Source organism: Stegostoma tigrinum, chromosome 1 (genome assembly GCF_030684315.1).
Source record: "Stegostoma tigrinum isolate sSteTig4 chromosome 1, sSteTig4.hap1, whole genome shotgun sequence".
NCBI lineage: Eukaryota > Metazoa > Chordata > Chondrichthyes > Orectolobiformes > Stegostomatidae > Stegostoma > Stegostoma tigrinum.
This window is the reverse complement of record NC_081354.1, coordinates 35,960,243-35,982,391: the sequence shown is the minus strand read 5'-3', so window position 1 is coordinate 35,982,391 and position 22,149 is coordinate 35,960,243. Positions and strand designations below refer to the sequence as shown.

Sequence of the window (22,149 nt, the reverse complement as noted above, 5' to 3'; positions counted from 1 at the left end):
AATGTTATTAGACTTGTAGAACAAAATATCAGTCATAAGCCTTGGTCTGTCCTTTTGAGTTAGAACTGTTTTTATGCATAGTTAAAATTGAAATTGTCATCTTAAAACAATCATAACAACTTGTGATTGTTGGTACCTTTCATGTAATAACTGTTCAAAGGTGTAACCAAGTTGAAAATCACAAAACAAAATTTGGGGAAAAATTATATTTGTAGTTTTTGAGTGATTTTCAGAGCTACGTGGTAAATATCAGTTTTTAAAACTCAGATTGTATTAATTTCTCAGCTGTTTAAATTTGGTCTAGAAATTATATGTAACATTGTGAAAGAAAGTGTGAAGAGGTAGCAGAAGTAGTAAATTGATGTTTTCTAATACACTGTAATCTTTTATACTTCAAAAAGAATTTGCAATATTATTGGAACTGATTTCTTGAAATTGATGAAAACTAGCTACTTATTTTGTTTGAAGCTCACATCTCTGAACATCCAAATCAACAACCCAGCCATAAAATCCAGATTACATTGGGCTCCACTGATGCACGAATTGATTACATGGGATCGAGTATCTTGATGGGAATTTTCAGCAATGCAGATTTGCAATTACAAGATGAATGGAAAGTGTATCTTCATAATACAGTAGACTTAAACATGACAGAAAAAAGGTAAATGAACTTGCTTGCTTTGGAGACAATCATACACGCTGTGGTCGTGTATAGGAAGGCTTTTCAACTGTAATTTGGCTGACCATTGAAAATGATTTGAGCTACATTATTGTTCCATTTCATACACGTTATATTGCCCCATAGAAAGATATTTTCTAATCTCTTTACATATGCCATGTGCATTGCTTAGAGATTTTGGGGCAACAGATATTTTAATTGTTGACTAAGCCAATAACACTGTATAGTTAGCTGGGATGTATGAAGCAATCAGGCTTGTTTGTGTGAGTATCCTGTGGACATTTAAGTGCATTCTTGATTTGAAACTTTGCAGACAGACAAAACATGTATGTATGTCACCTGTTTCAACTCAACAAAATTGGTGACAGCTATTCCCCTGTCTTGGTTTTTTTGGGGCAATATGTTGTTGAATCAATGTCAACCTTTCCTGCTTTGAAATTAAATAAAGTCTGGCAGTTACTTGTCAGTCATCATTTTGGTACATTGATAGAAGTGTTCCCCTGGACAATCAGGGTCCAATTGGCAGGCAAACAACATGTTCACTTCATACAGTATAAATGGTTGGTTTCTTCCTTAAATTGGTATTTTTGCCAATTATCCTGCTGAGTGGAAGAAGAAAAGTTGTGATAAAAAGCTTTCTTTAGGCAATAATTAACACATACTATTATAAATATTTATTCATTTTGTTTGTGTTTATTTGTTCTTATTTCTGTCTAGTGAAGTCTTTGTTCATGGAGATCTACAATGGGACATCTTTCAGGTCATGATCTCACGATCAACAACACCAGACCTAATTAAAATTGGAATGAAATTGCAGGAATTTTTCACTCAACAATTTGATACCAGCAAAAGAGTCCTTTCTACCTGGGGACCTGTCCAGTACCTACCTCCAAAAACACCAGTAATAAATGTGGAGAGGAGTTCCAGTGAACACTGTGAGAACTACTAACTTAATTTTCTTATTTATAAACGTAAAAATAAGAACAATGGTTAAGCTTGTAGCTGTACTTAACGTTTCCTTACTGTTGCAGTGCTAGATGCAGCACATCATCGGCATTGGCCAGAAGTGCTAAAAGTGATTGCTGGATGTCAGATCTCCCTATTCCAAATGCCTTTGCCTGAAGATGCCGTACAGCTAGGTGGATCAATGAGTTTGCATGGAAATCATATGACTCTGGCGTGCTTCCATGGGCCAAATTTCCGTTCAAAATCTTGGGCATTATTTCATCTTGAGGAGCCTAACATTGCTTTCTGGACCGAAGCTCAGAAAATCTGGGAAGACGGTAAATGATCAATAACTTGGGGTCGGGAATGCATACATTTTGTAACGTTTGTAAGAAGTATTTTCATGTGTTATTATTATAATGTTTCAGATCTATGCATGCATTTTAACCTGCAGTTATATTGGCATTTTCATATTAAAGCAAAATAGATTTAGATGATAGTTGACACACAAGTTGAACAGTCAGCTCACAATCTAACTCATGAGTACACTAAAGAAGTAATACAAGCCCCAACCCAAAAAAGAACTATTTATAATTTGAGTTTAATTCTATCAGTTCTGAAGTTGAGTTTGAAAAATGTTTTGCTGCCAGGTTACCTGTTTCCTCATAAAATTTGTATTGAATCCTTTAACACTGTGGAACAGCTATTGATTCTACTCTGTCACCTAAACGCAAGTATATCTTCTAGGGAAACAGATCTTTTGCATGGACAGAGGTAACCTTGCAGTGTGTAAGATACTGGAACAGCTGAAGAGTTAGCTGGATAACAAAGATAACCTTTTGAAACACTAACTTGTTTTCTTCCCACAAATGCTGCCAGATCTGCTGAGTTTCATGAGCAATTTTTGTTTTTGGCCCAAAACTGGGAGCTATACTGTCGTTGAAATGTAGTTTAGATTGCCATTTAATTGAGATCACATGATGGGGTAAATATAACTATATATAATTTATTACTATAGTATCAGATGTGGCTTATTATCATCCGGAAGTATATTAAAAGAAACATGATAAATTGATTGGGGCTGGAATTTTCTCTCTATGAGCATAATTGGGCAATTACAATTAAAATGACCTTGCAATATGCTGGTTAGGTTACAGTTCAAGTTCATAACTTGTGTGTAACCATACATTTAGATTCTAAAAGAAGCAGGCACTTGAGTGGCTTAATGGAAAGTAATCAAGAAAATTGATTCATAAATTAGTTTTTAAAAAATTGTGGAAAAAGCAAACACGTATTTTAGATATAACTTTGATTTAAAATTTCCAAACCTTTGCACCAAGTTGGGCGATTATTCTCACAAAGCAGAAATGCTTTTGGTCTGAAGTATCCCTGTGTATTTTGAAGAGAATTGTGTGGTACCACCTTATTACACATCTGGCAAAATGGCAAAAGTTTAGTATACTGTTTTGCTAAATTTTCATGATGAGTACAATTATTTTAATATTACAAGATGTTAGTCCAGATTTTTCAATGTCTGATAGTCATTACTTTCTACCCAAGTGACAAACCTATCTGCCCACCCATCTACTACCATACTGTCCAAGCACCAAAGCCCACAGTTTTCTTATGTACTTCCTGTGTAAGAGCAGCTGTCAAAGTTGCTGTCTGTCATACTGGACCTTTAAATTTCAGAACATGGCAGCAGACTGCCATGAAAACGGTTTGCACTATGAGAGAACAGTCAGAATGGAAGTTTGGCTCTGCATTTTTGGAGGAGCCCTAATAGGAATCTCCTGTCAGAAATGTGATGTGCTCTTCTTTCACAAAAGAAAGGAGCCAAATGGCAATTTTGAGAGTTTGCTAGTCCTCGGAATCCAGTCCATTGTTTCCACACTTAGGATTTTTCCTTAACGTGTGAAAATTGGGTTCTTCAATCTTTTACTGCCCATTAAGTGATTTTTACGATTACTATACATTTTTATATCCAGTCCTTGTGAACATTTGTCCATTAAAGTGATAGGATAATTCATCACTGTAACAATTTAGAATGATGAATTAATTGGGATCTGTACTGGGCAGTTTAATAAAATATGTCACTAATCTAATCAAGATTTTGAATGCTAAGGTAAAGTTGTTAAACCAAACTGATTTAATTTTAAAAAGCTATATCACTCACAATAAAGCTGTCAAAATGTCCTTATTGAGTAGTATAAAACCAGGTGGATAGTTGAAACATCTTGATCCCAATATTACTTAGAATTTGTGTGACATTTCTTTACAATCCCCAACTCTTCCCCCGCACCCATACCCCCCCAAAAAAAAGTTTGGTTTCATTTTTAAAGAGATCAATAAAACATTTTGGTTTTTTAATATTTAATTTGTATCTCTCATATCTCATAATTAATCACATTCACTAATTTGACGGTAATTTGTTTTTGTTTGATGATATGCCATTGTCTCCCTTTTTAGTTAGATCACCAACCATTCTCAACTAACCACCTGATTATGATGTAGTGAGTCGGGTCCACAAGTAGCAAGTTGTTTCTGACAACAGCAACTTTATCCAATTGCTGGCTGACCATGAATAAAACTTCCAGTTTTTACTTCATACAATCCTGTATCAAACAAGCAAATCTTGAATACATGATCAAAAATGTCTTGGGTGTCCTGAAGATCTGTTGGCATTCTTTTTTTAATTAATACTCAACCCAGTAAAGTTCCTTCTTGACTAGAAATCACCTTTTTTTAACTACCTGGAGTTTGCTTTTTTTTTAAATTAGAAACTAAATCATTAAAACATGAAAACAGACAAAATTTTTAGAGATTGAAAAGAAAGATGTTGCATGTTTTCCATAAGCTTTAGAATGAAGGGACACGATTTCAGAATAATGGTAGGCCATTTAGGATTGTGGCTTTTCACTCAATGTGAGACATTTAGTCATTGAGTATGTTCAAGTTAGAGATCAATAGGTTTCTAGCTATTAAAGACATCAAAACATACAGGAATAGTGCACGGAAATAATGTTGAGGTGGAGTCTCAGCCAAGATCAAGTTGAAAGAGGAGCTCATGAGGCCTGATACGTTATTTCCTACGTTCCCATGCTAACACCAATTTAAAATAATTCTATACACAGCAAAGTGCTATTTATTATTTCTACTGTTTAACAAAAAAAATGCTGCACTGTGTAAAATAAAGCTGCATATGTATTTTACCAATTGGTCTAAATATATTGACATTTTAATTTCTTGAAAATCTAAATTATAAACCAAAATTTCTATTCATTCTAAAAACTAAGCTTGTTCCTCTGAACTCTTTTTGGCCACCATCATGATTTTAATTTACTTAAAAGGTGCCAGTGATCATTCAACATACATTGTACAAACACTGGATTTTCATTTGGGACACAATACAATGGTTACAAAGCCTGGTGGTGCTTTAGAAAGTCCTATGGCAACAATTACTAAAATAACAAGACGCCGTCACGAAAATCCACCACATGGTGTTGCGACTGTTCAGGAGTGGTTCAACTATGTTACTGCCATGAGAAATGAAGGTAAGAAAGTTTAATAATTTATTTTTCTTTCATTTTTAGTTCTTTACATTCCATCAGTTAATTATCAAATACTCCAAATAGCAGAACACTGTTTACAGAACACATTTTACAACACTGCTTTAAGCAACACTGCATCGCCACATTGTTCAGTGCAATTTTCTCGATTACTGCAATTTGCTCTGATGCATGGACGATATGATCTGTGAACTGCAGATAGACTGTTGGGAAAACAAATTACACAGTCTCAATATATTGCAATGAATTGGTCCGTAGATCTCTTGGACTAAGTGCTCATGTACATTGGCTCCAGGCTTTGACATTGTGAATTAAAATTTTGTGTTGTGGTGGAATCTAAGAATCATTCTTTTTAAAAGATATTACAGAACTGCACTGCTTTTGTGTCACATTAAAGGTTTGATTTAAGGCAATCTTTCAGTCATCTCTGAAGCACACTGATGTAATATTGCAGATATTCCCTGTTATCCTAAGTATACCTCATGGACTTGGGACAACTTGGACACACTTGGTTATTAGATCATTTATTAGATCAATTAAATTCCATAAAGACTTGTGCCAGGGTCAAACTGACTCTATAATACCCAAGCTGTCAGTTATTATTGAACAGTGTTGCTGATTCAGCCTTGCAATAATGATATCGATTCTGGAAGACTTCCTATACTGTTAATATCAAGGGTAAATTTGGCCTTTGCCTAAAAAATTTTTTAAAAATTCGTATGTTCAGTCATTGAACTATTAGGATACTTTGGTTTGATAAATGGAAGTGCTTTAACCAAACCAGATGTCACTCTAAAATGTACCAGTATAAGGTAGCCTTATGGGAGATCTTTACACTGACATAATTTACAGCAGGATTTTTCAATATATGGATGGCTTGGAGTACAGCCATCCAAGGGTTTCCATCTGTCTTGCCAACCAATGTTCAAAACATTTATAGTTGAGAAAACAGATTTTGTAGGGAGTGATAATGGGAACTGCAGATGCTGGAGAATTCCAAGATAATAAAATGTGAGGCTGGATGAACACAGCAGGCCAAGCAGCATCTCAGGAGCACAAAAGCTGACGTTTCGGGCCTAGACCCTTCATCAGAGAGGGGGATGGGGAGAGGGAACTGGAATAAATAGGGAGAGAGGAGGAGGCGGACCGAAGATGGAGAGTAAAGAAGATAGGTGGAGAGAGTGTAGGTGGGGAGGTAGGGAGGGGATAGGTCAGTCCAGGGAAGACGGACAGGTCAAGGAGGTGGGATGAGGTTAGTAGGTAGATGGGGGTGCGGCTTGGGGTGGGAGGAAGGGATGGGTGAGAGGAAGAACCGGTTAGGGAGGCAGAGACAGATTGGACTGGTTTTGGGATGCAGTGGGTGGGGGGGGAAGAGCTGGGCTGGTTGTGTGGTGCAGTGGGGGGAGGGGACGAACTGGGCTGGTTTAGGGATGCAGTAGGGGAAGGGGAGATTTTGAAACTGGTGAAGTCCACATTGATACCATATGGCTGCAGGGTTCCCAGGCGGAATATGAGTTGCTGTTCCTGCAACCTTCGGGTGGCATCATTGTGGCAGTGCAGGAGGCCCATGATGGACATGTCATCTAGAGAATGGGAGGGGGAGTGGAAATGGTTTGCGACTGGGAGGTGCAGTTGTTTGTTGCGAACTGAGCGGAGGTGTTCTGCAAAGCAGTCCCCAAGCCTCCGCTTGGTTTCCCCAATGTAGAGGAAGCCACACCGGGTACAGTGGATGCAGTATACCACATTGGAATGTGGAATGTCATCTTGGGGCCTGGGATAGGGGTGAGGGAGGTGGTGTGGGGACAAGTGTAGCATTTCCTGCGGTTGCAGGGGAAGGTGCTGGGTGTGGTGGGGTTGGAGGGCAGTGTGGAGCGAACAAGGGAGTCACGGAGAGAGTGGTCTCTCCGGAAAGCAGACAGGGGTGGGGATGGAAAAATGTCTTGGGTGGTGGGGTCGGATTGTAAATGGTGGAAGTGTCGGAGGATGATGCGTTGTATCCGGAGGTTGGTAGGGTGGTGTGTGAGAACGAGGGGGATCCTCGTGGCGGGGGCGGGGTGTGAGGGATGTGTTGCGGGAGATGCGGTCAAGGGCGTTCTCGATCACTGTGGGGGAAAGTTGCGGTCCTTAAAGAACTTGGACATCTGGGATGTGCGGGAGTGGAATGTCTTTTCGTGGGAGCAGATGCGGCGGAGGCGGAGGAATTGGGAATAGGGGATGGAATTTTTGCAGGAGGGTGGGTGGGAGGAGGTGTATTCTAGGTAGCTGTGGGAGTCGGTGGGCTTGAAATGGACATCAGTTACAAGCTGGTTGCCTGAGATGGAGACTGAGAGGTCCAGGAAGGTGAGGGATGTGCTGGAGATGGCCCAGGTGAACTGAAGGTTGGGGTGGAAGGTGTTGGTGAAGTGGATGAACTGTTCGAGCTCCTCTGGGGAGCAAGAGGCGGCACCGATACAGTCATCAATGTACCGGAGGAAGAGGTGGGGTTTGGGGCCTGTGTAGGTGCGGAAGAGGGACTGTTCCACGTAACCTGCAAAGAGGCAGGCATAGCTGGGGCCCATGGGGGTGCCCATGGCCACCCCCTTAGTCTGTAGGAAGTGGGAGGTGTCAAAAGAGAAGTTGTTGAGTGTGAGGACGAGTTCAGCTAGGCGGATGAGAGTGTCGGTGGAGGGGGACTGGTCGGGCCTACGGGCCAGGAAGAAGCGGAGTGCCTTGAGGCCATCTCCATGTGGAATGCAGGTGTACAGGGACTGGACGTCCATGGTGAATATGAGGTGTTGGGGGCCAGGGAATTGGAGGAGGTGGAGGGCGTGGGTTATTATTTTTTATTATTATTATTTTGTAGGGAGTTGTTCCTCCAAACACGGGGTGTTTCTTTCCTGTGCTCTTGGCTGATTGAGCAAGTGCCAATGATTGGAGGAGCAAAGGGAAAGTGAAGATGACAGTGCTCAGTCAGTGTGTACATTTGGCAGTGTTTGTGGAGGACATGGTGAAGCTACTGACTGTGAAAAGCTGCGAGGCACTGTCTGTGTAACTGGTAGATGGGTTAAGAAGCTGCGACAAAGAGAGACAGTCTCTTCTAAAAGGAAGAAGTTGCCCAACAGTAGTTGTTTGCCAAAGTAGGAAGAGACGTCAAGGGAGAATCTATCTGCCAAAATGGGAAGAAGCTTTGAGGCAGTGTCCCTGTCCAAGATGGCTGATACGTTTCTCAACCCCATTCTCCTGTCTTCTCTCTGTAACCCTTGATTCCCTTTCCTAATGAAGAATCTATCTGTCTTAAATACACTCAATGACTTGGCCTCCACAGACTTCTATACCAATGATTTCCATTGATTAACCACTACTTGACTGAAGAAATTCTCTTCATCTCAGTTTTAAAGGGTCATCCCTTCACCCTGCGGCTGTGCCCTTGGGACTTAGTCTCTCCTAATGGAAATATCTGCTCCATTTTACTCTATTCAGGTACCTCAGTATTGTGTAAGTTTCATTGTGATTCCACCCTCATTCTTCTAAACTCCATCGAGTACAAACTTGCAGTCCTCAACCGTTCTTCATATGACAAACCCTTCATCCTGGGATCATGTAAACACCCTCTGAACTCCCTGAAATGTCAGCACATTCTTCCTTAGATACAGGGCCTAAAACTGCTCTCAATATTCCAGTCAGTCCAGAGCCTTATACAGCCTCAGCAGTAAATCTTTGCTCTTGTATTCTAGCCCTGTCAAAATGAATGCGAACAATGCATTTGCTTTTCTAACTGGCAACTGAACCTGCATGTTAACCTTAAGACAATTCTGAACTAGGACTCTAAAGTCCCTTTTGTGCTTCAGATTTCCGAAGCCTTTCCCCATTTAGAAAATAGTCTACCCTTCTATTCTTTTGACCAAATTGCATAAGCTCACACTTTCCCACATTGCATCCATCTGCCACCTCTTTGCCCACTCTCCTGGCAGTCCTTCTACAGCCTCCCCACTGCATCAACATTACCTGTCTCTCTACCTACCTTTGTTGCTACATTTGCAGATGACACAATGTCCTTAGCTCTTTCACCAGATCGTTGATGTATAACGTAAATAGTTGTGGTTCCAACTCTGGACTCTGCAGGATTCCACTAATCACTGGCTGCCATCCTGAAAAACACCCCTTTATTACCTACTCTCTGCCTTCTGCCAGTCGGCCACTCCTCTTTCCATGCCAGAGCCTCAATTATTGCAATTTCATGAGTCTTTTGCACACAATTTTTTTCTGTAAAACCAGATAAAGAACAGAATAAATTCTCTCATTTTTAAGTCATAGATTTATAAAATGACTTGTACATATTTCATTTAGAGCTGAACCTCCTTCGAAACGTTGATGCTAACACCCGAGACAGTAAAGCAACTATTAAAAATTCTAATCTGCTGAGTGGCTTCCGTGGAACTGCCAACTACAACCATGAGACAGAAACAATCTTTGCCTTGCCAAGGATGCAGCTGGACTTCAAATCAATACACATGCAGGAACCTCAAGAACCTTCACTGCAAGGTAAAATTTGAAAAAGTATACAATAAAGACCTTTACTGTTTAATAAAGGCAAAAGTTGATGGAAATATTGAGCAGGTCAGACAGCAACTTCAGAGATAAACGATCAATATTTCAGAGAAGATGATTTTTAATCAAACTAAATCATGAAGAGTCATTTGACCTGAAATGTTAAGCTTGTTTGTGTCAGCATAAAGAAGGGTCTGGCCTGAAACGTAAGCATTTGTGCTCCTGAGATGCTGCTTGGCCTGCTGTGTCCATTCAGCTTCACACTTTGTTATCTTGTCTCAACATATGCTGTGTTCACAGTATTTTAGTTCAGCTTTTCTGAATCTGCAGGAAATTTTTCTGATTTACTGCACAATGTCAATTGACTTTTTGAATAGTTGTAAATAGTCTGTAGAATTCTTTATTCTTTTTGTAGTTGATCTTTGCAGCACTTTCTTTCTCTGGAGAGCTGTCACAATAGAATCTATGACTGAGCTATTGGTACTCCTTCAATTTAGTAACCTTTTCTTGCTGCTAATCAGATGTTCAAACAGAAGTTTTCAGTACTGAGTATTTATGTGTAATCTATCATAATACATTATTATAACATGCATAAGTTGTTGAAGTTGATTTTTAAATAAATTTGTTTAAAAATTACCAGAATTCTGGATTCAACTTTGTTTTTAAACATGAATAACATATATAAATTATACACAACTCAAAGCAGTTCTCTGGAGTTTTTTTTTCCTGTCTATTAGATCCCAACAGTAAGCCAAAGGTAGAATGTAGTGTTGTGACAGAATTCACTGACCATATTTGTGTGACCATGGATGCTGAGCTGATTATGTTCTTGCATGACCTCGTATCTGCTTACCTCAAAGAGAAAGAGAAAGGTAAGATAAACTTAATGATAATTCAGTGTTTACGTATTAAAAACTGATACCGTCTATTGCACTGCCTGAGATGCTACGTGCCTGCTCGTTTCTGACCACTTTTTATACCCTCATCTGCAAATCTCTTTCATGAGACCATCAACTGTCTTGATATCTGTGGAATCAGATCCTAACTGCTCAATTCTCCTCCTAGGGAATGCTTGCCAACATCAACAATTACTCTTTTTAGTGTTTTATTTTCAGAACGGCCATGATTGTTTTATTGTTCAAAAGTCTTCTCAATGACACTTCTTGTCAATTTGTCTCTAACCACATCATATGTCTGGTCTGGAATATACCTTGCCATCTAACTATATCAGCACTTTGTCTGATTAGTTTTGGTTTTATTTATGTTATACACAGAGCATTGTGATTGCCCTAGTTACAGTCATGATTGATTAATTTCTGTGTCAGTGTGACTCTGGTGAGTTACCCCATCTTGAAGAATTCATAATAATTAACATGGCCAACATACCACTCTGCACTGCCTTGGAGACTTCCGTTAATGAGACAATGGTAAAAGAAGATTGTGAGCACATCCACCATCGCTTCTCCTCCTGTATCTGTAAGGTCATAATTTGTTTACCAGAGGCTTTTCTTGATCCTTTCATATTCCTCATTTATAGTTAGTATTATTATGATATTATACATTTGTTTTGACTGTTGTGAATAAATTGTGTAATTTTTTTATCAGTTTTGGAATTTGGATTTCAAAATGGAGGTGCTAGTTTTGTCTGTGAAGAGTTTCATTTTAAAAATAAACAAAATCAGAGAATTCTGTTGGAACATCGATTAAATCCAGCAATTTGCCAGAGAGCTGATGGCTGCAAATTCCTGTGGTGTTAGTGGAAAGATATTTGTATCATTGAGATTGTAATAGATAAAGTAAACATTTCAGGTTTGTTTTCAGTTCAGAAGATCAATGATTAAACAAGGTTATTTTTAATTCAATCCAGAAGACACCACGATTGTGTATAAAAGTAAGTTTAGTTTCTCTCCTAGGAGGAGTTCAGGGCAGTTCAGAGAATTAGTCACTTAGAGTGTGGTTTCTGAAACTTCCAAAGCCCAGGAGAGTTTGGTTAGAAATTTGCGGGTTGTTAGCACTGAGAAAGCTAGGTTCTGAGATTGTGAAATGTTAATGTCAGCTAAAAAAGGAACTGCATGACTATCTCCACAGTCCATAGCAAAGAATCTGAAAGGAGTCACTGAAGTAGAAACCTAAGAGTTGAGATAAGACTGATTTCTCTGGACTTGAATTTTCGTAATATATATTGTTTGGGAACCAGGCAGAGACTTGTGCCATGTGTTTGTAAGATCATTATTATTGTTGTTATGTATTCTTCATGCCTGTTTTAAATTAGCTTGTTTTGTTAATCTTCTTGTGTAATAAGCATCATGATACTGTTAGTTTAAAAAATCTGCAGTCTCACATGAATTTCTATGCTAACTAACTTCCAAAAACACACAATCTATCTAACCAGATTTCGTTCTGGGATCCAACCAGTAGCTGAGATTACAACAGTATCAGCAATATACCACTCCATTTCCATCTTTTTAGTTTCATGACCTTTGTTATTAGATTATCCTCTCAAAATCAATTTATAACTGAGCTAGGATGTAGATGCTCAACATCAGATATAAGGTACCTTCATTTCCCCTCAAATGTCATGTTTTTGCTGCAATCATCTGTACAAATAGAATGTGATGGTGCACAAGTTAATTGTTCTTTAGTTCAGTTGAACTGCAAACCCCATGTCCATTGAGATATTTTTCTAATCAACCTGTTCAGACATGTTCAGGGACTTGAACCCACTTCTCCATAGCCCAGAGGTAGGGACATTACCATGTGCCACAAGGGCCATATGGGTTTGCTTTACGTTTTTTTAAAAATCAAACTGTTCAGGGTTGTTGGTGACACACTTCTGGAGCAGGTGGAATTTGAACCCAGTCTCCTGGCTTAGTAGTAGGAACACTACCTCTATGCCACCAGGCCCCCTAGGTCTGCTTTTTTTTTTACCCCCCTAATCAACCTCTTCAGAGATGTTATTACACACCTTGAGCAGATGAGACTTGAACCCAGGCCTCATGACTTTGAGGTAGGAACACTGCCACTGCACCAAAAGATCACCCCATATCCATTTACTTTTGTTCCCAGGCCTCTGCTGCAGGTATTGGGACAGTAGCACTGCACCACTGCACCACAAGGACTCTTGGTTATGTCCTTGAATCCCAGATTTTGTGTCGAGCTATTGTATTCCAAATATAGTTGTTAATTATGTAGTTATTTTAATCAATCTCTTGGGGCATGTTGTGACTATGACTGTGCCACAGAGGTTTTGTAAATTGTATCAATATTTTCTAATCTGTTTCCTAATCTGTTCTTAGACACCTTTGGAGCAGGTGGAACTTAAACCTAGGCTGAGCAATACTATACACAGTACTTCACCGGTGGTTTCAAGGAGAGCCTGTATATCTGGTTTTTGGTTTATAAATCACTCATAGTAATGGACATCACTAGCTCAGTCAACATTTATTGCCCATCCTTAATTCCCCAGAGTGCATTTCAGTTAATCACGTTGCTATGGGTCTGGAGCCACATGTAGACCAGAACAGGGAACTGATAAATTTCTTTCTCTACAGGACATTAGTGAATCAGATGGGAGTTTACATTTATGAACAAGCTAGTTTATTGGATGATTGTAAAATTTAAATTGTATAATTTTAAAATGTTGAGACCGAGTACTGAACACTACAGCTTATGACGTGTTACATCGTGCCAACCAGAATACGGCACAATTAGCTTGTTATCTGATAGGAAACAGAGAATCAATTTTCTACACATGCCAATATGTTCTCCACTACATTCACCTTTCTATTTTCCAGTATAACTTTTAATGTAGTATCTCATCAAATATATACTAGAAATCAAAGTATAATATATCCTAGTTCCCCTTCATTCACAGAACATGTTCTACTTCAGAAGATCTCTAATAAATTTGTCAAATATGATTTCCTTTTCACAAAGCTATACCTGATTATCTTGAATGTTTCAAGTAACTTCTGGCATTTTTGCTATGGTATTATGGTATTAGACTAGCTGGCCCTTGGATTCTGTCTTCTGCTTCTGTCTCCCTTCCATTTAGTAGAGTTACATTTGCTGTTTCCAACCTGATACAACTTTTCCCAAATCTAGGAAATTTTAGTAAAGTATAAACTATACATCACTAAGTCACTCACTACGTCTTTTAAGACCCTGGTATGAAGCCCATCAAGATCTAGATACTTATCAGCCTGCAGATTCAATAATTTTTCAGTCACTTCCCTATTCTAATATCCTTGTGATCCCCATTCCATGACTTTATTTACAGCTATTCCTGGGATGTGGTTACTGTTTTCCTTTATAGTGAAGGCCATTGCAAAAAGTACCTGTTGAATACATCTGACATTTCTTTATTCTTCTGTATTAATTCTCCAGACTTGCTTTAATTATTTTTGTTTTTAAATAATCTACATCAACTCTGATAATCTGTTTTTATATTTCTAGTTAGCTTTCTCCCCATGTTATTCTTTTAGGTTATTTTGCTGTTTTTGTTTTTAGATCATTCAACCATCTTTGTGTAGTTATATGCTTTTTCTTTAAGTTTCCTAGTATTTTCAACTTTTTTAGTTATTCCTGAATGATAGGTCCTCCAGTGGGAATATTATTATTTTCTCTCTGGCATTTATATATTCTGCGTATTATATAATTATATCTGCCACTGCAACTTTTTTAACTTCCCCCTTAACTTAATTTCCCATTTCAGTTTAGAACAAGGAATTGTTTCCTTACAATAGTGTTGAGAATCACAAGATAAGTAGTATTTCTATAATTTATTACATTTTTGAATTCAAATAGATTGATTTCAGAATTGCTCAGGAAAGGAGAACTACTTTGCCCAAAGTAGGGAATACTGAATGAGTAAATAAAAGACTGTGGAACAGTGATCATTGAATTATATCTATTCAACACATCAAGGATCCATATGAGCTAATGTTGGAGATGCTATTCAGCCAGCTGGCAGATCTGCTTTTCATTCAGTGTTAATATCAGTTCTTTAGGCTCACTGCCTCACTTTGCCATCAAGCAACATTTTTTGTTTACCTTATCAAGACCATGCAGGTTGAAACTTGCTGAAATCCCAAAACAGGTGTACCATAAAGATCCTGAGGGTTGGCAAATATCGGATCAATTCCCTTGAGTGACTGGTGTGTGTATTTGGTGTTTGTGGATCATGCCCTGACATGCTGTTGCATGGTAAGCAATGTGGAACTTCTTGACACTCAGTGGAGATCTAAAGGAACCCAGGTACCTGCTCTGAGAATTTGTGAAGTCCACCTTGCTCACAACAGGCTAAGGGACTGCATCCTAATAAGATTGTTGATAACCAATAATTCCCCTTACAAGGCATCTCACTGCTGCATTGTGAAAAGCTCACCCCATTGCCTAGAACTTTTTTAAAACATGCAAAATGTTGCTCCTTATGTCGGTAGGCCTCACTGGATTCCTGACATGGTTCTGCTGCATTTCTTGCTGTGGACCATGTTGTTCATACCAATATAAGACTCAGCCCATAGTAAGAGATCTTCACTAAGACATCTTGTTGCCGTAATGTCTATGCATGTGCAATGTTGCAATCCTCTGGTAACATAATTTAGAATTTAATATATAGTTTTCAAAATTAGTGTTAAAGGTACGATAAATGGAAAAAACAGTAATTAATCCCCTGACGTAAGTCCAAATTAAACAAACTTAGGTTAATTATACTTAAAAGGCATGCTTTTTTAATTAAAAGGGTTAGTGTTGGTCGTAAGATCACTTGAAGGATGATAACCCATCATTGAGTTTTGGATTGAGCAACAATGTCTACAGTTATTCCATAGGGCATAACCTGAGTAAGGATCATCCATTTAGAATCAAAGAACTCCTACAGTGTGGAAACAGGTCATTCAGCCCATCATGTCCACACAGGCCCTCCAAAGAGCATCCCACGCAGCCCCATCCTCTACCCTGTCCCTGTAACCCTGCATTTCCCCTAGCTAATCCACCTAGCTTGTACATCCCAGGACACAATGGGTAATTTAGCATACCCAGTCCACGTAAACTGCACATCTTTGGGCAGAAATTGGAATACATGGAGGAAATCACGAGGAGAATGTGCAGTCTCCAGACAGACAGTCGCCCGAGGGTGGAATCGAACCTGGGTCCCTGGTTCTGTGGGGCAGCAATGCTAATCATTGAGCCACCTTGCTGCCCTTTAAGACAGAGATGAGGCCGGTTTTATACTTTGAGAGTGGTGAGTCTGGAGCTCTTTACTGCAGAGGGTGATTGTAACTGGATTCGTAACTGTGTCTTAGTTGTGATAGATTTTTAATCAGGAAGGGAATCAAAGGGTATAGAATTATGGCAGCAAATTGGTTTTGAGGATTATTAAATGTGCTATGATCTCATTGAATGGCAGACTGAACTTAAACGGGCCAAGTAGCCTAATTCTGCATTTGTTTCTTATGTTCTTTGGTTGAATCCAGAAGTCAACAGTTTTGTGGCCTTAAGGTAAAATTGAAGAATCAGTTAGCCAAAAGTTATTTAAGGGAGCCCCAAAAAACTTGTAATTCAGAGAATGACTGAATATCAAGGAGAAGTAATGTGAATTCCAGAGAACTGTGGTATAGTCTCACGAAAAGAAATAAAAAAAACTCTAAACTGTAGTGTTCAGTTAGTGGTATGTGTACGTTGTGAAACTTGATTTACATAAATATATGGCATAATTCTTTCATTTACTCACCAGGCATTCAAGTTTGTCATTAAACATTAATGGTTCTCCAGTAGTACAGTAATAATGCACTAATTAAGATGCACTGAATAATTGCACGAGGCAAATGTTCTTTTGACATATGTCTATTTTTGTCTGTTCCTAGCTATATTTCCTCCTCGAGTTCTTGCCATACGCCCAGGCCAAAAAAGTCCTGTTGTGGCTCATGACGACAGCTCTACAAATAAAAGTAAAGAGGAGGTGATCTATACAACTGTCGACTGGAGAGAGTTTGTTTGTAATACCTGGCATCTGGAACCCACATTAAGGTAGCATCCAGACAAAATGGCTGACTGATCTCAAGTTTCCAACTCCAACCAGCTTTTAAATACGTAGACCCCCAAAAGTTAAAATTAAATTATTCCAGCTTACACTTTATCCCCGTTAAAACTTCTTGGCATATTTTCTTAATAATCTTTGAGTCTTTCAGTATATGATTGCCTCCAATCAGACAGACAGGAAGGAAACTAGCCATTAGAATATATGCACATCAACTAGCAGCAAAACAGCATGATGAACTCTCATTAATATTGGTACACTCCGACAATGAAGGCCATCAGTTTAACTGGGGCAAGGTAACCATAGTAGCCCAAGCCAAATATAGACACGCACAGGAATTCCTAGAAGCACGGTTCTCTACCCGTAATGCAATCAACAAACATATAGCATTGGATCCCATATACAAACCCATACAGATCAAAATCAGAAATGACACTACTCACCATAACGGACCAAACAGTATAAATTCCGTGTGAAGTAGAATAACATCTCTTCATTGGAGGCTCCAGTGATGATGTCACCTAGCATGGCGACAAAATGTCTGAACAAGAACAAGTCAGCTCGGCGAACAAGTCAACAACCTGACCCACAACCTGAGCTGCAGATCTTTGCCAAAACTGTGATTCAAGCTGCTAATTTGTTGAGATTCTCCAGCACTAGTAACCATGCCCCATGACCTCTCCCAAGCTTAAAGAGCTAGCCTCTTTTCTCTTATATGAAGAACAGACTTGTAGCAAGTAACATAAATGATGCTTCAAGTATATTTCAGTACCTTCAAAATATGCATGAAGATATGTATGGAAAAGTTGGTTGTCCCTTCATCCAGTAATTGCCTTTTGAAATATAGTTAAAAATTTCTAATCTTAGTTTTAGTTTTAATCATTACCTATGTTCTTTAGAACTTCAGTAATTGTTAATAACATTGATTTTCCCGAGAAATGGTGATAAGGCATCACTGCAACTTGAATACAAGTATCAATGTCAAAATTTCTCATCATATTAGAAAAATCTTCATAATTAGTTTTGATATATTCAACACTGCTGAAGTTTTATATTGACAGTGACTAAAAATTTGTCATCGGAAACAATGAGTCTTTGAAGTCGGAATGATATTATGCAAGTGTTAAAGCACTACTACACACTTTGAATCCCCCTACCACCAGAGCATAACAGTAACAATACAAAATATTTTTGATGATCAAACATTTCTATGAATCATAGTAGCACTTGTATACTTTTCTTCACAACCTGTAACTAAAGACTGTAACTCACATTTTAAAAATGTGATCTTGAGCAATGATGTGCTTTGGTTGATTTGTTTTTTACAGATTAATTTCCTGGACTGGAAGGAAGATTGACCCAGTAGGTGTGGATTACATTCTTCAAAAACTGGGATTCCATCATGCCAGAATCACCATTCCAAAATGGGTGCAACGTGGTGTTATGGATCCACTAGATAAGGTTCTCTCAGTTCTTATTAAAAAGCTTGGAGTGGCACTGCAGGATGAGAAAGAAAAGAAAGGAAAAGACAAGGAGGAACATCAAAAATAAGTTTATTGCAAGAGTACAGTGACTTTTGTTTTTGCTACTGCATGTCATTTTCAGGTTTTGTTGTATTACAAATATATATTTCAGTAGTCATTCATTAAATTCATTCTTTTTGCAAAGTTATTATTAGCAAAATTCAATGAGAAAGTCTTTATATGTTGTAAATTAAACTCTGCACTACCGCTTTCTAAGTGAGTAAGATTGTTTTACTGTGGAATATGGTACCATTCTAAACTGGTTAGCTAATTATTACACAATTACTGTGATGTTGGTGCATGTATGTATGTATAGATACAATGTGAAAGTACAGTGAAGTGTCAAGTGCTGTTCGGCATTCCGATTTTTATTGTGATTATGTATTTAATGTCTTTGTATTATAATTACTAAAATAAATAGCAACAAAATTGTCTTACATTTCATTGATCAAAAATACCTACTGTTATGCATTTGTTGATAATCTTTATGTTGTGTGCACTGTTACTTTGAGAACAAACATGCTGTAATTTTGGCTAAAACTTGATCATTTTTAATGCAAATGGAAAAAATGGTCATGAGTTCATCTGTGAAATTGTCACAAATAAAATACTGCTGAATTTTAAAACAAAACAATTAATTTTAACTCTGTCTCTTCGTGTGGTGAAATCCAAGTACATAGAACAGTACAATACAATGCAGGCCCTTCAGCCCACTATGTTGTACCAACCTATTATCCTACTCTTAAGATCAAACTACCCTGCATACCCAACATTTTCCTATTATCCATGTGCCTTTCTAAGAGTTGTTTGTTTGAATGTCCCTAATGCATCTGACTCACTATCACTGCCGGCAGTGCATTCCATGCACCCACCACTCTGTGTGTGAAGAACCTACCTCTGACATCTCCTCCAGTTGTCCTAAAATTATCCCCCTTCATATAGTCATTTCCACCCTGTGAAAAAGTCTCTGGCTATCCACTCTATCTATGCCTCTCATGATCTTGTACACTTCAATCAAGTCACCTCTCATCCTTCTTCACTCCAATGAGAAAAGCCCTAGTTCCTTCAACCTTTCCTCATAAGACCTTCAAAAAAGACCTCCACTACTTCCTCTGACTCTGCACACAAGTTCTCTCCACTGGTAAGACAAAATGACTGTGATCAGGGTCAGGATGAAATTTAACTATATCACAAAAGGATCTACTGTTTTACCTAACGAAACAATTATTCGCACCTGATTATTATTGACACATCAAGTTCAATCCATAAACACCCATCTTCACAATGTCTCACACTTTGTGGACTAAATTCTAGCTCTCCCATCTGATCTTCTATAAGCTTATTTTGAAACCATTTCCATATCAAACTCCATCTTCGATATAATTGAATCAAAATAGTAACTGATGTTATGATCAGTTTACAATCATGTAACCTATTTAAATTTTCAGAAATAGTTGACAAACAACTTTTACAAATACATATATGAACGTGAATTTTCCTCATATTGATGAAGAATGAGAAGGATGATGAATGGGATTAGGATAACAACATCCTTAATGATATTAGAAGGTTTCCTGGAAGAGCAAATGTTAAACGTTTCATGAGCCACATGGGTGCTTTCCTGGCTGGTGGAAAATAAAGAATAATGTTGTAGCACAGTAGTATCTTTGAATGTGTGGTGACACAATAAACACACAGCCACAGTTAATTTGGGGAAAATATAAGCACTACTGCCAATTTCCCCTTTGGGTGCAGTGGTAGGTGGGAAGAAAGGGAAAATAAAAGGAGTTCAGAAGAAATCCTTTGTCTAGGGACTGACTTTGGGTTTGGCTGGGTTAGAGCCCATTGTACTGTATGGAGTTGCTGTTGATCAGACCTTGTTTGTGACTGCATACTACTGCTGTAAGATCCCTAGAAGACTAAACTCTGAATACACTCAAATTATTAAACTCCTGGATCACAGAGATTCACACGCAGAAGTCATATCAAAACTAGCAAATATCAAAAAAAAGCACTGACAAACCATCAAACTAATACTGTTGTATCCTCAAGAAGAATACCCATTGGAAAATAAATTTTCACAAAACCACTGGAAATACACGTACTATGATGATAGTTACGAGTCAGAAAAGCATTAAAAAAAACAACCATCAAGTGCAAATGTAATAGGTACCAGTTGTATGTATGAGCATGTACCAGTTGTATGTATGAGCATGTATCAGAAACAATTAATTTGGAACTCTGGTGAGTAGAATTGTCTCATCATGTGGAATTTTCCCACCAACTCGTTCAACGGTACCATTCTTTACCAAATTTCCCTCTTCTACAACCTGAGCACCTAGCAACTCATCGTCTCTTCCCACATTCACCTCTAGGAATCGAATTAAACAGTTTTGATCATAACTAAAATGCTCTCCTAGATCCTTGTGGCTGATTTAACAAAGTATCAGATGAACCTGAGAGAAGCTTCTGAATGACTACGTATCTGACTTTTTCCCTGTAAAGTCAGTGTCGAAGAATCAGACAAAGAAGAATCTAGGTGGATATTATAAATAATAGTATAGGGATCACATATTTCTAACATAAAACATGATACTGATGATTACACTGAACAACATATAAGCCTTTGATAACAAAGTATGGAGCTGGACGAACACAGCAGGCCAATCAGCATCTTAGGAGCACAAAAGCTGACGTTTCGGGCCTAGACCCTTCACCAGAAAAGGGTCTGGCCCGAAACATCAACTTTTGTGCTCCTAAGATGCTGATTGGCCTGCTGTGTTCATTCAGCTCCACACTTTGTTATCTCGGATTCTCCAGCATCTGCAGTTCTCATTATCTCTATCATATAAGCCTTTATTTGGTTTATACATGAAACCATCCAGTTTTCCCAGAATCCAGTTTATACACAGATGAACTTTATTTACCATAGAATGGGTTCTATAATATTTAGGTGACAAAATATACCTGGTTGATGAACTCAAAACATAATCTGTTGTCTCACCTTATACTCTGTAGTATTCACTTTACCATCAAAATAAGCCTTGCTCTGTTCCCCTTTGTCTCCAATTTAATAGCTACTGACATCTGAGCTGCTTGAATGTTGCCCAGCAATTGCTGTATGGTTCTCTCATGACAAAGGGCAACAATTTCAAATTCCTAAAAAGTTCAACCCTAAAAGATTTGATTCCTCTCAAGGGACATCCCGTCTTCAAAACATGTGGGGTAATTGAACTAGAGACTGTGTTTCACACTATTAGAACAGTAGTGCTATATTCATGTAGAATTGCATTATTGAACAGTAAAATGAGTGCCTTGATTCAATGCTACGTGGGAGTCCCCACCTAGTAAACATTTGTTATTCCAGGATATCAGCTGTTGGTTTAGCTGTGTTGCTTTCGGTAGGAATGCCTCAACCCATTTATGAAAAGTATCAGTTACTACCAAGATATATCAGTATCCTCCCTAATATGGTGCCAAAGAAACAACATAACCTATCTGCAAATTACTCCACGTGCCTTCAACTGGTGTCAAGTGCCTCAATTCCCCTTTACTCACATACCTACCCAGGGCTATTTTGAGAACATATTAAACAATTGTCCACATAACACTTCAAAACCTTATCTAAATTAGGCCACCAACATAGCCCTTTAAATCAATTAGCAGTTGTTTCTGCTCCCTGATGAGCATCATAACATTGACAGATGACCGGATTATAGTCTTATGTTGGCACCATCTACAATCTATTATTAAGAACAGCACGTCCTGGAGTTGTAACTTATCTTACCATTTGTCATAGGAAGCTGGATATGTTTTGACCTGTAACCGCTTTAACTCATCATCCCTATCCTAAGTCTGTTTGAGATC

The 22,149-nt window shown here is 38.3% G+C and overlaps 1 protein-coding gene across 4 annotated transcripts in view; it reads left to right on the top strand.

Moving 5' to 3' along the window:
- The window catches only part of kiaa1109 (KIAA1109 ortholog), a 438,508-nt gene extending 419,593 nt beyond the window's left edge, over positions 1-18,915 (top strand). For all 4 annotated transcript variants that reach the window (XM_048546322.2, XM_048546500.2, XM_048546414.2 and 1 more), the window contains 8 exons: positions 469-661; positions 1,397-1,614; positions 1,711-1,962; positions 4,975-5,178; positions 9,520-9,714; positions 10,458-10,592; positions 16,587-16,749; positions 18,088-18,915. In XM_048546322.2, the coding sequence (XP_048402279.2) occupies positions 469-661; positions 1,397-1,614; positions 1,711-1,962; positions 4,975-5,178; positions 9,520-9,714; positions 10,458-10,592; positions 16,587-16,749; positions 18,088-18,310 (1,583 nt within the window). In that variant the 3' untranslated portion in view covers positions 18,311-18,915. The remainder of the gene's footprint in view (positions 1-468; positions 662-1,396; positions 1,615-1,710; positions 1,963-4,974; positions 5,179-9,519; positions 9,715-10,457; positions 10,593-16,586; positions 16,750-18,087) is intronic.
- The last annotated feature ends 3,234 nt before the right edge of the window (positions 18,916-22,149 follow it).